Source organism: Alligator mississippiensis, chromosome 4 (genome assembly GCF_030867095.1).
Source record: "Alligator mississippiensis isolate rAllMis1 chromosome 4, rAllMis1, whole genome shotgun sequence".
NCBI lineage: Eukaryota > Metazoa > Chordata > Crocodylia > Alligatoridae > Alligator > Alligator mississippiensis.
Genome location: NC_081827.1, coordinates 96,818,709 through 96,832,754, shown reverse-complemented (window position 1 = coordinate 96,832,754; position 14,046 = coordinate 96,818,709). Strand labels below are relative to the sequence as shown.

General features: G+C 47.1%; 1 protein-coding gene across 1 annotated transcript; it reads right to left on the bottom strand.

Annotated features, from left to right (window-relative positions):
• Positions 1-3,003: 3,003 nt before the first annotated feature.
• Positions 3,004-13,354, bottom strand: TNFRSF13C (TNF receptor superfamily member 13C). Its single transcript, XM_006259899.4, has 3 exons — positions 13,098-13,354; positions 12,346-12,543; positions 3,004-6,679 (listed from the first exon to the last, which is right to left on the bottom strand). Exons 1-3 carry the CDS (start codon positions 13,222-13,224, stop codon positions 6,354-6,356), a joined length of 651 nt encoding a protein of 216 aa, XP_006259961.1. The 5' UTR covers positions 13,225-13,354; the 3' UTR covers positions 3,004-6,353.
• Positions 13,355-14,046: the final 692 nt, after the last annotated feature.

The window sequence follows — 14,046 nt, the reverse complement described above, 5'->3', positions numbered from 1 at the left end:
ATTCAGTGTACACAGAAGGCTGGTGCTTCTTTGTGTTTGGTAAAAACAAGGCAAAGAAGAAGAGGTGGGGGGATCGGGTAGCTTCTCCTCTGATGGCTCTGCTTCCTCGGTAAACGTGGAAGGCAGGGGCAGATGACGCGTGGATATTCTGTACCTGAGCCCCACAGAAGTGAGGAGTCTGCTAGCATGCAGCACTGGCTGATCATGTCGCTAAGGTCCAGTGCCATGCGTGAATGCTTTCATGAGCCCTATAGATGAGCCCCAGCTGCTTCCTGCCAGGGAAGATGATGTCAACTCTGGGACCATAGACCTGCAACAGGAGGCCTGGTGTTTGATGCCACCTCTGCACATTCTCAACTTCAAAAGGCCTTGATTTCCCCTGGTGACATGCCTTCCTGGAGTGGCCCCTGTCCGCACCTGGCCACGGAGAGGACTGTATTGGAACCACAGTCCTGTTCCAGCAAGACCGAGAGGTTGCTTCTCAGCTGTATGATTAAAAATCCTCCTAAGCTTTTATTGTGAGGTGGGTTTCATACCCAGCTCCGTCAAACCCGTACTGGGGTTTCCACAGACTTTCCTGCTTACAACTCTGAAAGCCCTCCCACACAAAACAGGTGAAGTCCCTGACCTCCAAGCAGTTGAAGGTATATACACACACTGAGGGGAAGGTCCTTTCAGCAGTGGGAGGAAGTGCACTTTCTGCTCAGGATGGGGAAGTGAAAAATTGCTGTGGAAACTCAGAGAGGGCGGGGAGGACAGTCAACTGTCAACACCCCCGTGTCTCCCCCCTCTCTGCCCTGTGCTCTTCACTGAGGAAAAGAAAGCTCTCATTAACTTCCCAAACTACTGCACTGTTGCTGTGAAGGAAGGGTGCAACTTTCAGGAGTTCAGCCTTCCTATGTGACACCCTGCCCTTCTGTGTCAGCGGAAACAGAAACTTCAGCCTTATACCTATGCTGTGGCCAGGCTGCTGGAAGTGGCATGTATTGAAAGGCACAAGAGAGGTTACATTTTTTAAGACTGTGTGGTAATACCATATTATCTCACCCCCCCCCCCCCAAAAGCTGATGAAAATCAGGGTGCGCATTATACATGAGGACATATGGTAAGAGCAGTTTCTGTCACTTAAGCTTCTGCAAGCAGAATTGCAACTACATGGTTCACAGGGAGCAGAACAATGAGCAGGGTTGGCTCTGTAACTGCTGCTACTCAGTTACTTCCTACAGGGAAAGATCTTTTATTCTTCATTCTGCCTGCCGAAAAACTAGGTGTGTCCCTTACTCTAGGACATGTTGTATGCAAGAAAATGTGGTATTCAATGCTTGAGAAAGTGAGGCGCTGGAATTGTGCAGGACAGCAGTAGAGCTGATAGGATCCAAACCAGCTGCTGTCCTGTCTCCCCAGCCCTGACACCTCACTCAGGTCCCTTTCTGACCCTTCCTCAGAGAACAGCATATTATCTCAACACAAAACAAAGCTTTTCCTCTGACCAAGGCAGGCTGCAGCCACTCAGGGGTGAGGGGACACCTAGGAGCCAAGCTTCTTCCTCCAAATCCCACCTCAGCTGAGTGCACTCAACCCTTACCTACCCAGCTGGGTCTCATAGCTCAGGGTCTTGCTGGTCCCAGACCCAATAGGTCTTAAGGGGGCAGAAGGCCCTGTTACAACCCAGGCCTGTGACAGCACACATAGGAAGAGGTGTTTTCTGCCCTGAAGAGTTCAGTGTCAGCAGACAAGACCAGCAACAGGCTGGGTGAAAGTATTTTGTTCTAAATTTTACAACTGTGGCAGAGGGAAAGAGAAAGGGACTGAGCCCAGGTCCCACAGGGAATCTGTGAAAGAGACAGGGGTTGGATCTGACTCTTGTGTCCTGATCCATGGCCTTGCCTTGAGACCAGCTTTCTGCACAACTGTAGTTTATTTCATCATGATGGAGCTTAAGCTCCTTATCATTAGCCTATACGGAAGCCACACATGCATTACATCATTGAAATGTAGCCATTTTAAACTTGCTCAGCATTTTTTAAGAGAATGTGAGCAGTGCAGGACAGCAGCTGAGGACAGAAAGTGAGGAGGAATGCTATGTTCATGTGGAACTGCAGGGACAATTTTAGGCTGGTGAGATATAATTACCCTAACTAGAACCTGGACAGGGCCTGGTGCTTAACACCCTGACTCTTACAATATGCCGGCAACAGGCAAGCATGACCTCAGCAGCACACCTCACACCTGACCTTCAGCTACCTCCTAATCCAGTCTTTCCCAACTGTCCTTGCCAATGGTCTCTACCCCTGCCCTGTGCCAGACCCTGCTGTTTCCATCCAGTGCTCGCAAATAGCTTTTGACAGTGTAACTCATTATTGGCCTATGACACCTCCTGTGGTTCTTGCTCTTGCTCAATATTAGTAGTTTTGTGTCATGGACAAGCGATGATTAAATACGTCTCTGTTCAATCCACCACCGTTGTTTCTCAAGTGACTTAATCAAGATCACCAGATAAAAAAAACAAGCTGGCGTATCTAAACCATGAACAAATGTTAGTATCATCACTGGCCTAGCACCATAGCACTTATACCACTACCACAGCTATGCGCATCTCCTATTCATTTTTTTCTATGGTAATGATGCACAATTCAAGATGAAATGAACTGCTTGAAATAGGGAGGCAAGAAAAGGCATGTCTTTGGCTCATTTCAAATACTCTTCCCATTTGTCTACAGCCCTTTCTTCCCACAGTCCTGTCTTGCATGGAGAACAAGGAGCTTGATGACAAAGTGATATGAGAAGGACCTGGTGCTGAGGAACAGAAACCTCATCTTGTGGAGGAATCTCTTTAATCTCTCACCTTCCAGTATGACTCGAAGGCAGTGTGAGATGCTGCACCTGTTCCATGGAAAAAGGACTTGTGTACCAAGCCTAACCAAGTTAGTAAGAACACCAGTATGAGAAGTGAGTATACCCTCCCCACATAAATCCCAGAAAGGCAGAAGAGGAGTTCACAGATTTAGAGCAGTTTCATTTTATTGTTCAATTCTACAGCTTTTTTCTTTGCTTTCCTTTCCCACTGTTCCCAATATACAATTAATAGACCCAGCCAATCCCATGCCCTGGAAATAAAAGAGCAAGAAGCATCTACAAAGAATGCTGCAGCAATGAGACAAATTGTCTCAATCTCCCTCATGGGCTTGCAGGGTGGAAAGGCTGAACTATTATTGGTAAATTAGCCCCTATCATTGGCTCAGATGGTCAAGATAGTGAGCAAAAAAATGTGTATCCCAAAACAGATAGCAAGTGACTTGCCTCAGAATAATCCAATATGGATTGAAATGGTATGCAGGTATGGTCAAAGCTTAGTGATAGCTCACAAGGAAATTGTCTCACTGTGGTATTACAGGAGATGACGGAAATTCCAGCACTTGGACCTTTTTGAACCACATAGGATGAACCCTGCAGAAGTGTACTGCAAGGAATGATTTTGCCATGGCAAGCAGATGTTCTCATCCAATGTGTCTGTTCCATCACCAACTTCAGAGTCTGATTTAATTGCTCCTAAGAGATAGTTTTTACATCCACAGTTCTCACCCTAGGAGTCAGAGGCAGTGAAGAAGTGGGGCTCAAGGGAGATATTTTGGATCCTGCTCCTGTTCTCTCTCTCCAGTTTTCTATTGAAGCAGATTTGCTCTAACCATGTATTATTTACATGTGCTAGGATTGCCCCATATATCATGATGTTAATTTCAATAGTGCTTCCCATGAAGCCACTATAGAAACTGGTGCAAAGTATACTGGGATAGCATGTGAAGAAAAGCTATTGGAAATGGTTGATCATGGGGACCTTGGTACACAAAGATTATGAAGCTGTGTTTCATGGGGATGGGGGACTGTCCTTGAGTGGTAGCCTGTCCAGGAGCAGTACTAACTACAGTTACCATGGTAGGTGATATGAGGACTGCCTAGGAGCTGAGTGCCCATGCTTCTATTGCTCTTCTGGGCCAGAGCAATGAAATGTGGAAGCAGGTGACCAAACCTAGATTTCCTGTGAAGAAGCTGAGCTCTACTTAGCCCAGCTTCTGCAGCATTCTCTGCTGAGAGGCCATGGAAGATTGGGACTGGAATCCAGGTCACTTGCAGGTTGCCATCATCCCAGTCAAAATGCATCTTAGCTAAAGCTCTCTGCTCTGTTGCTTTGTCATGGCTGCTGTGAGGAAGTTGGAGATACCAGTTGCAGTGAGTGGTTCAGCCCTTTGAGCCCTGTAGCAGCTCCTACAATTCTCCATAGCAGGGCAAGAAAACCAGCACTAATCCCCATGGTAGGGAAAAAGAGGGAGACAGCATCTTACAGTATAACCATGCAGGTGTCAGAGGTGCTGAGGGCAGATGAAGGCTTTGTCAAATAGGGTATAAGCAAGAGGGCACTTTGCTGTCATCACAGACAGATTCCCAGGCAAATGATGGCAAGGATAAACATACACAACTATAATTTTTCTTTTTCATGGCTCTTCCTAATCTACATTAAGTACCTTTAAAGCAGGCAAATGCCCTTTATAATGGAGCAATTTTTCAGCATTTCTATGGGGTTGGCTGTTTATGCATTATAAGTCTTCCCTTTCCATCCTATTGTCTGGATCACTGGTATTGGCTCATAACCAGCCCCTTTAGCGCAGTAATGCTTGTCACCAGAGATACATTTGCCAAGCCTCGACTACACAAAGGGATTTGACTTGGATATTTATTCTGGAATAACTACTCTGCTGTAGCTATTCTGGTGTATTTTAGCCATGCTAGAAAAAGTTTCTCATGAGGATAACATTCAGGAATACAAGCAATATTATTCTGGGATAATTACGCCACTTCTAAAGCTTAGTAATAATTCCAGAGTTAAATCACATTTGTTTTGCATACAGCATCCCCAAGGGGAGTTATTCTGGAGCAGATATTTGTCCATTCCCACACATAGATGAGCCCTTAATGAAACAGCTATAAGCTGAACAGCCCATTCTGCACTCAAATCATGCTTAAGTCTTGTATAAGCCTTGTATCAGGAGAGAGGCATGAAGAAATAGGAACTAAAGCAGTGGTGGCCTCAGGTGGATGTGAAGTAACATAACAACAGTGCAGGGCACAAGCCTTGAGTGCTGCCTAAAGAGGAGGCACTGGAATGGAGTTAGGGGGGTGCCTCACCCTCCTGTCTGTCCCCCACCCCCCTACTCTCCCCACACCCTCACTGCTCTGGCTGTGGCAGTGGGAAGGGCAGAGTGATGACAGCCATGTGTATTGTAGGAGCAGCAGCTGCAGATTTGGTGATGCTGCTGTGGGAGCTGTCACCTCCTTTTTTGCCACCCAGCAGGCACATTGGCAGCAAAACAAGGGGGTAACCTCCAGCCACTGCTCCTGCACTGCTGCCATTGCTCTTCTCTCCCCACTGTCAGACCTGGGAAGATTCAAGGTACAGGGGGTATAATATTGCCCAGGGTGCAGTACATCTCCAGAGGCAGGCACATAGCTCCCATTCCCTGTCTGTGACCATCTGACACCAGTGTCACTTGGCCACATGAAAGAGAGATTTCCCCTCCTGCCTTCCCTCACTCTTTTCTTGGAAAGAGGCACTTCTCCATCTCTTGGCTTCCCACCCCTTGCAAGGAAATTCACAGTCCTGCAAACAGATAGTAAAGTTTTGCCACTTGTGTGAGATGCTTCTAGGAGGTGGGTAACTGCATGTGCTGGTACACAAAAGATCAAGGGGATCAGGAACATGATCATAAGGGAGACAGAAGTTGAATGTGGTCTGACAGACACCCCCGCTCCCCCAAAACCTAAGAGTGAATCTGCATGAAGGGCTCAACTCTGTTCCCATGGACATCAATGATGAAACTCACTGAGGTCAATGGTGCAGGGTTTTGCCCTAATTTAACTCTCATGCTCCAGTTAAATGTTTATTCAATAGACTTTTTATCCTCCTCTTTGCATTTCCCTGTCCCTCTCCTATAACATGCACCACCAACTTTAAAGTGCGATTACTAATTCATCCATGCCTGCTGATGCCGCAGTCATCTATGTGTTGGCTCTGAACAAAGTCTACATATGTTGGCTCTGAACAAAAATGCTTCTTCCCCAGACACAACTCTGCCCCAGCTATCATAGGGAAAAACAAGGGTAAGTTGGCTTTGCTCTACAGGGGTTCCTGATTTCAATGCGGGTGTGAAAGGGAATATATAGAAGGCAAAGAAGGCTGACCTTGCTTCAGACTAGTTCTGATTCAAGTCATTTTCATGCAACACCTTCTGCACTCCAATGCAGGCAATTTTCTCATCTGCATTGTGAACCAGCTAGTGTCAGCCCAACTTTGCCAGTTCTCAGGGTCTCTCCTCATTTGGAAAGCTGTTTTGAATGGTTTTGGTGGTCACCAGGACAGTGGCCCCCAGCTCAGTTGCTGGCAGTGGAAAGCCATGATCCCATTCTTCATTGCAGGGGGACAGGGCAGAGAGATGAATGACATCATTTCCCACACTCCCCTGGTAGGCTAGTTTCCACTTTGAGGTTTCTCCTCTTCCAGTTGGCCCAGCTGTCTTCAGGGAGCCATTCAGATGTGGGCACGTGGCCAGAACAAGATCATCTTCTTCTGGAAGCTTTGGTCTTGTACAGGCCTGGCTTTCAAAGGAAATAACACAGTCCTGATTTTCTACAGGGAAAGGAAAGAGATGGATTAGTAAGGTGTCATAAAGGTGGGGGTAGACTGCATGGTACAGGGCACAAAGGCAGGAACCTTCTGCCACAATATCCTTATGTGAATCATGCAAAATGAAGCTGGAGTGGTGCCGTGAAGGAGGGGATTACAAACCTAGGGGATGTCATGAGTGGGCATTCCCCCTGCCATCAATAGGCAGCTCCAAATGCCCTCTGGCTGTCAAATCCTGCACCCCCAATATCTCATCCTTGCCCCTGCTGTCAAAATATCCTTGTACTTTCAGTGACAAATGGGAGATGTGTGGCAAGGAAGAAATCCTGTCTTTCATCCCCACAAGAGGCCTGGTGTGCATTAAAGAAGTTTTGCCAACAGATTCCAGTTCAGCCTGCTGACGGACACCTTACATCCACATCCAGAAGAGCTTCAGGCATTTGCCGGGCAGGCACTGCATGTAATTTACCCCAATCTTTTAATAGGGGCATGAACTGGGATAGCCAGATTTGGAGTAGACTCAGACAATTGCATGCAAAGGAAAATGCAATGTGCTGGCACAGTAGAAGCTTGGTGAGCCAACCAACAACTATATCACCTTCTCCAGCAGACATGGGGGCCCTGCCTCAGCTCCCAGACCTGCTTCTTCAGAGACCTGCACCTCTCCAGAGAATCACTACAGAGGAAAGGAAATGAGGGACCAGCATATGCACTGGGGAGATAGGAGCATGTCTGAGGGAAGGATATACTGAGGCAGGCTCTGGATGGACACAGGTTATAGTCTCAGTGAGCAGGATACCCAGTGAGATTGCTGTTTGAGAGTCTGTGGAATACAGAAAGTGCATTTCAAGGGTGGGGGGGAATGGATGAAGGGGGTGGAAATGTAGAAGATGTTTCTGGGGAGGCTAGTACTTATGGGGGTGCGGGTGAAGAAGCAGAAAGGTGGACACTCAGTCAGCATATAAAGGAGCTTCATCACTTCAGGAACCTGTTTTCTATCATAGATAACAACTGCCTCCGCTAAATCCATTTAAAACAATTAAAGGGTGAATGCAGAGGCAAATCTGCCACGAATTCAGAGGGCGATGATGGAACAACCAACTGCATTAGCATTGACTGATCCCTCTAATGCAGACAAGCCTCCAAGACAGCCATCAGTCCTTCCAGTGGTGCCATGACTATTCCTCACCAGCACTTCAAAGCCCATTCCTCTGCTGGACCCCCACATGCCCAGTGCCCTCTCAAAGACAGGAGGTAAAGAGGCAGATGGCTCTCTGGAGTTACGGCCTCAGCCGGTGTTCCCCTGCAACCTCAGTTTGCACGCCACCTCTTGCTTTGGAAAAGAAAAAAAAGATTTTTGCCTCAAATTATTTTTTGTTTGCTATTAGGGAAGAGAGATTTTCTTCCCTATAGTATTAGGAAGAGAGATTTTCTCCTGAAAGTATCACTTAAAAATAGAATTGTTTATGCACCCAAAATACGTGTACCTGCTCTGATGCTGAAACTTTTGGTTTGGAGTCATATGAAACTTTCTTTATGTGCAGAACTGAAGTGGCGTCTTTCTTGGTGGTTAGGTCTTGGGCTCAGAGTCAAAGGTACATGCAAATGGAATACCTAATGTGTGGGGCCTCATTCAAGGATGTCTGAACACAGAATATTTGATTCTTCATGCTTATCGCCTCAACTTGTCATTTCCTAACTTGTTCACGGTTAGATTTCTTTTAGAAAAATCTTTTAGATTTCTTTTAAGATTTCCTTAACTACATTTGATAAAAATTCCGCCTCAAAACTGAAAGGCTGCAAATGATTTTTCACCCTGGCTTTCACAAATACTATGAGGAAGATAGCCACGTAACCAGCAACATCATACTGGGACCCACAGGGCTGGTTTAATCAATATGCTTTCCACAGGGAATTTTCCTGTTCTTCCCCCACCGCTCTCTCCCTCCATCTCCAAAACCTTGGCTTTGCAGAAACTCACAAGCAGAAGCAGAAGGGTGAAAAATACAGGAAAGCACATCTACATCTCTCCCCGGAAGACTCTGATATGCTCAGAGATGTGAAATGAAGCGTAAGTTTCCGAAATGAGAGCATGGGGTTGAGTCAGCGATGAGGCATGGGCTTCCTAGGGGAAAAAGACATGGCCACACCTTGCTATGGCCATGTCTTTCCATCAGGGAGCAGTACACCTGAGAAAAGCAGAAGGAAGGTCAGCTATGCCCCATCAGGAGGGGGGCGGGGAGGACGGAGCAGGACACCTGTCTTCCTGAAAGTGGTGTCATTAACTTTTCATGGTAAAACAGATCTGCTGAATGGGGGATGGGGTGAGGTGGGGAGTTAGCAAATGAAATGAGGACAGAAGCCAAAGAAAGGAAAAAAGGGGGAGCAGGAAGCCTCACAGTAATGGCTGCTGCTCCTCCCCCAGCCACTAATACCCACATATGCTCTGTGCTGGGGGACAAGAGTTCCTCCTGCTCCTCTCCTGCTCCATCCAAGCCCTCTTCAAAGACCCAGGAGTCAAAGGAGGAATGCAGTGGAGCATGCCCTGTGTCCTCCTCATCCTCTAGCCTGATGGCTGATTCACTCCCCTGCCCTTGGTTTCTGTTCCCCTTTCCCTGATGGCTTACTTTGGGTTGGCCCTGACCTATAGCCAAGGGTAATGAGAGAAAAGTTTAAAAAAAGGGAAAAACATAGGTTGGGAAAAAAATCTGGGAACCCTTTCAGACTGTGAAGAGAATTATCCTGTAGAGTGCCATCACAGGGGAAAAGCAGAGGTCGGTGGCTTGGGACAAGGTTCTGGAGAACACACTGCAGGGAATGGCTCCCTGGGAAGGGAGAGATGGGCTGATGGGCACTCTTTTATTTCTAGATTCTCTGATAAGCACAGAGCTGGATGTTTCTGCAGAAATGATCATCAGCAAAACAGTGAATGAAAAAAAGACTGAGGCCTATACAACTACCAGCTTTACTCACATATTTATAGTGCCTATATGCCTCCATTATTGTTTTTTTAAGATTAGACTCCACATTGTCACCTTCAAGTTTTAGAGCAGTGATTCTTAACCAGAATGCCACGATATCCTTATAGATTCATAGATTCATAGATGCTAGGGTCGGAAGGGACCTCAATAGATCATCGAGTCCGACCCCCTGCATAGGCAGGAAAGAGTGCTGGGTCTAGATGACGCCAGCTAGATGCCTATCTAACCTCCTCTTGAAGACCCCCAGGGTAGGGGAGAGCACCACCTCCCTTGGGAGCCCATTCCAGACTTCGGCCACTCTAACCGTGAAGAAATTCTTCCTAATGTCTAGTCTAAATCTGCTCTCTGCTAGCTTGTGGCCATTATTTCTTGTAACCCATTATTTGGGTTACAAGAAATAAGGTTACAAGAAAGGATCTCAAGGTACCCATCCTTGGGTACCTTGAGATCCTTTCAAGGGTGCTGTGGGATCCCTGGCAAGGTTAGCACTGTTAGGTATGCATACATGATTCACAAGATAAACCCAGAGCTTTCAAATAGCAATCCATAGTGTCAAAAGCATGCTAATCGGCTGTAATCTTTCTGAGTTCTTTGCAACAGAAGAATGGCTCCAGTATTTTCCTGTAGTCAAAAATCAAGTGAAAACTAAGAGTTGACATTTTCCGAGGGCTGCCTCAAGTCTAAAAATGTTGAGAACCATTGCTTTGGAGCCAACAGTCCATTGAGATGGAAGGGATAGCTCATGCCTCTGAGAGGGACTGATTCCTGGGCAGTGCTCAGAGCCCTAAACTCTCGCTGTGAATTGAGAGTTCCTAGCTTCTTAGAGGGCCAGCCTTGTAAACTATGTTGTTTTTTTTATCTGCAGACCCAGGTCCATTTTGCTGCCCTGGACACATTCAGAAAATTTTCTTTACAGAGAAACGGTGCAAAACCTCAGGCCAGAATTTCAAATCCTGACATCCATTTGCACCAGTGCAGCTTTGCAAACATGAACACGTGTTGGCAAAAACGACAACTTTTCTATTGAGTTATGAGCCATTTTGTAGAATCAAATAGCAGTTGATAACTCTGCAACCAAGTTTTGTAAGGCATTTCACGAGACTGTGGAAAAGCTCTCCTTCTCTGTTCAAGTCTGTCAGTTTCTAGAGTATTTCCACATTTCCTACAGAACCCTACTGCATTTCCATGGAGCAGCCTTTGTAACAAGTAAGAGAACTCGTTACTCTGTGAATACAGATAAAAGTATGGAATATAAGAGTTGGACAAGGTTTGTGTCCACAACATTTCAGCTGGGTTGAACCTACTTTGGAAATGTCACTCTTACTTTTTGAACAAAAGCTTTAAAACTTCTGCCTCAAATTGGCAGATCTGACAGAAGAAAGCTGGAATAGTATTTTGCCCTGACTTATCTCACTCAGAGTCCTGGAAGATCTTATCACCTTATGAATGGAGCCCAATTAGTCACATTAGTTTATGGAGGAGAAGGTTAAGAGGCAATTTAACCACTAGGAAGCAACTAGGCAGGAAGAATTTATCAGATGCTGGAGGGTTCTAGAGCAGCGGTTCCCAAACTGTGGTACGCGTACCACTAGTGGTACACAGACAACCTGTCAGTGGTACGCATTAACAGATTTATTATAATTACTTCATATGATAAAAATTTGCTGGTGGCACATAAGGTTGTATCATTTTAAATTGGTGGTGCACAATCTGCCAGAGTTTGGGAACTGCTGTTTTAGAGTAAAGAACCCTCTAGCATCATACATTTCATAGATTTTTAGGGTCAGAAGGGACCTTAGTAGATCACTGAGTCCGACCCCTGCCCCGGGCAGGAAAGAGCACTGGGGTCAGCTAGGCCTATGACCTCTTAAAGACCTCCAAGGTAGGGGAGAGCACCACCTCCCTTGGAAGCCCCATTCCAGATTTTGGCAACCCTCACTGTAAAGAAATTTTTCCTAATGTCTAATCTATATTTGCTCCCTGTCAGTTTATGGACATTGTTCTTAGTAACCTCAAGAGGTGCCCTGGTGAACAGAGTGTCCCCTATTCCTTGCTGCCCTCCCTGATGAATTTTTAGATGGCTACAAGATCCCCTCTCAACCTTCTTTTGCTGAGGCTGAAGAGATTCAGGTCTCTCAATGTCTCCTAGTAGGATCTTACCTGCAGGCCCTTAACCATACAGGTAGCCCTCCTCTGGACCCTCTCAAATTATCCAGATAGCCTGTTCTTGCACAAGTTAACCAAAGCAGCCACTGGAAAGGGACTAGATCTGGACCACGTGCACTGCGAGAGAAGCAGGGTGGAAATGGGTCTCAGATATCTTCTTCCTGCCTAGAAGACAAAGGCCTAACAAAATCCAGTCGTTTGAAGAAAAAGTCAGCAGAGTGTATGCTGCAAGTAAGGCACAATTTTTTAAGTGACAGTAACGAACCATTGGAAAGACTTCAGGGGATGTGAAAAACTGTCCTTCATGCTGAGTCTTTAGTCAATTAGGACAGAATATCTGTCCAGTGATAGCCCCTAATTCAGCTGCAAAGGGTTGGTCTTGACAAAGATACTACTGGTTGAGGTTCTATGGCCTGTCATGTAGGAGATCAGGCTAGAGATGGTCCTGAAGGTCCTCTCCAGACCCTGAGTCTGTGTGTGGGAATACATCTATGAGACAAGGGAGGGACAGGAGACACTTACCCTTGGATTCTTCGTTTGGTTTCTCCCTTTTCCTCCGCCTCCTTCTCATTTTCCAAGTAACAAATCCCCAAACTGATGCCAATACCAGGACTAGCCCCATGAGAACAGGGATGCCAAAGATCAAAACTGGGCTTAGCATGTTCCCTGAAGGATGTGGGGGCAGTTGAGTTGGAGTGGGGCCCATGCTGGTGAGGTCTCCTGTGGAAGGAAGTAAAGCAAGGCCAAGAGCAGTGAGGACTTAAAGGCAGCTGTCTTGCCACTTATCTTGGATGGCCCTAGCTTTGAGGACGGGGGCTAGGGAGTTCAAACACATGGGGTAGCTCCAACATTTTCAAAGCAAGAAGGACAAACTGTCTTCCCGACACTTGCCCATCCACCACACACTGAAGTTCCTCATCTCCTTCATCTTCAAAAGGGTCTTTGCCAGGCTGACGCACAACCATAGCAAGAGGTGGGGAAACTTGCCCCTTGCCAACTTTCCCATTTCCATGGGGGCAGGGGTGGCAATCCTCTCATGTCTTCTTGAGTGTTAGGGCTATATACCCCTTTCTCCCCATCCCACTTTCCGGCCGGGGAATGACTGTCCTTTCCCTCCTACCAGGAGAAGCAGCCCACCCCCTTAATTCTTTCCATCCCATTTCCACTTCTCCCATCCTCTGTGCAGTCCCTGGGATCCCTTTCCTTTCAAATGGGGCCCAATCCCCACCACGGGCCCCAATCAGGGGATGCAGAGCCTGCTACCCTCCTCTCACTTGTGTCTGTGTTGGAGATCCCAAACAGATGGCAGCTGAGGCATTGCTTGGTCAGCTTGTCGAAGCACAGGTCCTGGGGACAGTCAGAGCTGATGTCTGCGTGTTTGTTTGTCCAGTCCAATGGCATCCTGGAGTCAGATTCAGAGCTGCGGTGCAGCGCAGCAAGTTAGGCAAGTGCCGCCCAAGTGTGAAATCACGAACTCTGTGGCCTGTCAGAGGGAAATACAGTCTGTCAAGCTGGGTCCGTCCCCTGAGGCTTCTCTGTGCTTCCCCCAGGGCGTACCTTTATCTGTGGGAGGAGAAGAAACATGCATGCTGAAAACATCAGCCCAGCCTGCCCATGTAACACCCCGCAGCCAGTACTCCTCCCCTCTGGGCCTGCACTCCCTTCGCTCAGCTCCTCCCCCCTCCACCTTTGCAACTCCATCTGAGCCTGAACTCTCTCCCATCTGGCCAGTGTACCCCATAAACCTATCCTGCTCCCCAGGGTCAGTCCTGCAATGCCTTCTCAGCATGCCCTCCCCACCCTCTAGCCCATTCTCCTCCACTGCCCTGCCCATGAAAAACTCCCTCAGACTAAAACTATCCCCCACCTTCATTTGCAATGCTCCATCATCTGTACCCCCCCACCTGCTCAGCCTGGACAATGCCCCTCGGCTTGTACTGCCCCCACCATCAGCTCCAGCAGTGCCCCTCTAACCCCATACCAGTGTCTCACCCAAGTCTCTCAGCCCCTTGCCTCCAGGAACTGAGTCTTAGTTGAATGTACATTTCATAAAATAATATGAAGTAAAACAAGCTGCAAGAACCCAGAGGCTTTCCCCTTTGAGTCTCCATCCCTTCCTTCTTCCCACCCCCAAAAGAAAAGCTTTAGGAGTGTTTAAAGGAAAGATGTGCTAGGTGTTAAACAGCCAGCACTAAATCCTGTCTCACTCCTCCCACAACCCTC

What these genes read in the sequence shown, in the direction of transcription:
- TNFRSF13C (XM_006259899.4), bottom strand. Translation starts at nt 13,224, where the DNA reads ATGCCATTGGACTGGACAAACAAACACGCAGACATCAGCTCTGACTGT. An exon ending in GATCTCCAACACAGACACAA is followed by an intron (nt 12,544 to 13,097) that starts GTGAGAGGAGGG and finishes TTCCTTCCACAG; the next exon opens with GAGACCTCACCAGCATGGGC. An exon ending in ACCAAACGAAGAATCCAAGG is followed by an intron (nt 6,680 to 12,345) that starts GTAAGTGTCTCC and finishes CTTTCCCTGTAG; the next exon opens with AAAATCAGGACTGTGTTATT.